Source organism: Salvelinus sp. IW2-2015, linkage group LG23 (genome assembly GCF_002910315.2).
Source record: "Salvelinus sp. IW2-2015 linkage group LG23, ASM291031v2, whole genome shotgun sequence".
Taxonomy (NCBI): Eukaryota; Metazoa; Chordata; class Actinopteri; order Salmoniformes; family Salmonidae; genus Salvelinus; species Salvelinus sp. IW2-2015.
In genome coordinates, this window is record NC_036863.1 from 48,713,327 (window position 1) to 48,716,103 (window position 2,777).

At 41.6% G+C, this 2,777-nt stretch overlaps 1 protein-coding gene across 1 annotated transcript in view; it reads right to left on the bottom strand.

The window, feature by feature from the left end:
• LOC111950701 (stromal interaction molecule 1) overlaps positions 1-2,777 on the bottom strand; it is a 132,812-nt gene that overhangs the window by 32,256 nt on the left and 97,779 nt on the right. Inside the window, exon 8 of the mRNA XM_023968505.2 lies at positions 937-1,114. Within this exon, the coding sequence (XP_023824273.1) occupies positions 937-1,114 (178 nt within the window). The remainder of the gene's footprint in view (positions 1-936; positions 1,115-2,777) is intronic.

Genomic DNA, 2,777 nt, shown 5'->3' on the forward strand with positions numbered 1-2,777 from the left:
GCTTACTATTCTCATTGTATAACCACGATTTGTGCCGCTAAATATGCACATTTTCGAACAAACCATATATGTATTGTGTAATATGATGTTATAGGACTGTCATCTGATGAAGTTTTGAGAGGTTAGTGAAAATTTAATATCTTTCTGGGTTTATTCGCTATCGCTAACGTGCATGAATCAATGCTGCTGTGTGGTTGGCTATTGTAGTAAGCTAATATAATGCTATATTGTGTTTTCGCTGTAAAACACTTAAAAAATCTGAAATATTGGCTGGATTCACAAGATGTTTGTCTTTCATTTGCTGTACGCTGTGTTTTTTTCATAAATGTTTTATGATGATATTTAGGTAATTCACGTTGGTCTCTGTAGTTATTCTAGCTGCTTTGGTGAGATTTTGTGATGGTGGCTGCAATGTAAAACTATGATTTATACCTGAAATATGCAAATTTTTCGAACAAAACATATGCTATACAATAAATATGTTATCAGACTGTCATCTGATGAAGTTGTTTCTTGGTTATGGACTATTTATATCTTTATTTGGTCGAATTTGTGATAGCTACCTATGTAGTAAAAAAATGGTGGAGAAAAAAAAGTGAGTCTTTTGCTATCGTGGTTAGCTAATAGAAATACATATTGTGTCTTCCCTGTAAAACATTTTAAAATCAGAAATGATGCTGGATTCACAAGATGTGTATCTTTCATTGGTGTCTTGGACTTGTGATTTCATGATATTTAGATGCTAGTATTTACTTGTGGCGCTATGCTAGGCTATGCTAGTCAGCTTTTTTTACTGATGAGGGTGCTCCGGATCCGGATGAGTACTAAGTAGAAGTTAATGTGTGTTATCTGTGTATGCACAGTATACAGGTGTATGTGTATAAACAGGTGTGTGTATGTCCAGGTGTACTGTATGTGTGTATGCAGTGTGTGTACCTGATCCAGCTCTTCCTCGGCGTATTTCTGCCTGCTCCACTCGTTCTCTGTTCCCTCCCGTAGCTTACCGAGTCTCTGGGCCTCTTGCTTGGCTTCGTTGATCTCGTCCCTCAGACGTTGCTCCAACGTTACCTTCTCAACCTCCACACTACGATGCTCCTCCTGGGCGATCTGCAACCTACAGAGAGAAGGAGAGATGGGAGAGAGCGAGAGAGCGAGAGAGAGACGGGAAAGAGAGGGCAAAAGAAGATAGTGGCAGGAGATGAAGGGAAGACAGAGAAAAAGGGAAAGAGTGAAATAGAGGGAGGATTAATACACTACTTTTCAAGATTATACATATAATTGGCTATATAGTTATGTTTATGCATTACCAGGGCAAAGATATCCTGTGGCGTGCCACATTGCTATTCRTAACCTATACTGAACACAAATATAAAACGCAACATGCAACGATTTCAAAGATTTTACTGAGTTACAGTTCATATAAGGAAATCAGTCAATTGAAATAAATAAATTAGACCCTAATGTATGGATTTCACATGACTGGGCAGAGGTGCAGCCATTTTTCTATTTTACCTTTATTTAACTTGGCAAGACAGGGCCAGGAAGGGCATAGGCCCAGTCAATGAGGATGAGTTTTTCCCCACAAAAAGGCTTTATTACAGACAGAAATACTCCTGAGCACCCCTCCCCACCCCCCTCAGATGATCTGACAGCTGAAGAAGCTGAATGTGGAGGTCCTGGGCTGGCGTGGTTACACGTGATCTGCAGTTGTGAGGCCAGTTGGACTTACTGCCAAATTCTCTAAAACAACGTTGGAGGCAGSTTATGGTAGAGAAATMAACTTTCAATTCTCTGGCAACAGCTCTGGTGGACATTCCTGCAGTCAGCGTGCCAATTGCACGCTCCCTAAAAACTTCAGACATCTGTGGCATTGTGTTGTGTGACAAAACGGAACATTTTAAAGTGGCCTTTTATTGTCCCCAGCAGAAGTTGCACCTGTGTAATGATCATGCTGTTTAAATCAGCTTTTTGATATGCCACAKCTGTAAGGTGGATGGGTTATCTTGGCAAATGAGYAATGCTCAGTAACAAGGATGTAAACAAATTTGTGCACAAAATGTGTTCAGTGTATATCAATGACCTTGCTGCTGGGTCTTCTACTGTACCTGCCATTCTCTTTGCTGATGATACCAATGTGATTTTATCACACAATCATTTTGATTCACTAATTAATGATGCCATCTCAGGAATGGCAAAATGTTCTGAATGGCAACATTTTCTGAATGGTACCAGATAAACAAATTATATTTAAAGCAGCACGTCCTGGTAATCCGTCTGGCCCTGCGGCCTTGTGTATGTTGACCTGTTTAAAGGTCTTACTCCACGTCGGTACGTCGCTCACGTCGCTCATGCATGCTTCAGTGTTGCTTGCCTCGAGCGAGCATAGAAGTGATTTAGCTCGTCTGGTAGGCTTGGTGTCACTGGCAGTTCGCTTCTGTGCTTCCCTTTGTAGTCTGTAATAGTTTGCAAGCCCTGCCACATCCGACGAGTGTCGGAGCCGGTGTAGTATGATTCAATCTTAGCCCTGTATTGACGCTTTGCCGGTTTGATGGTTCGTCGCAGGGCATAGCGGGATTTCTTGTAAGCTTCCAGGTTAGAGTCCCGCACCTTGAAAGCAGCAGCTCTACCCTTTGGAGTATGTACGTACAGTCACTGTAGGGATACGTCCTCAATGCACTTATTGATAAAGCCAGTGACTGATGTGGTGTATTCCTCAATGTCATCGGAAGAATCCCGGAACATGTTCCAGTCTGTGATAGCAAAACACCGTACCTGTA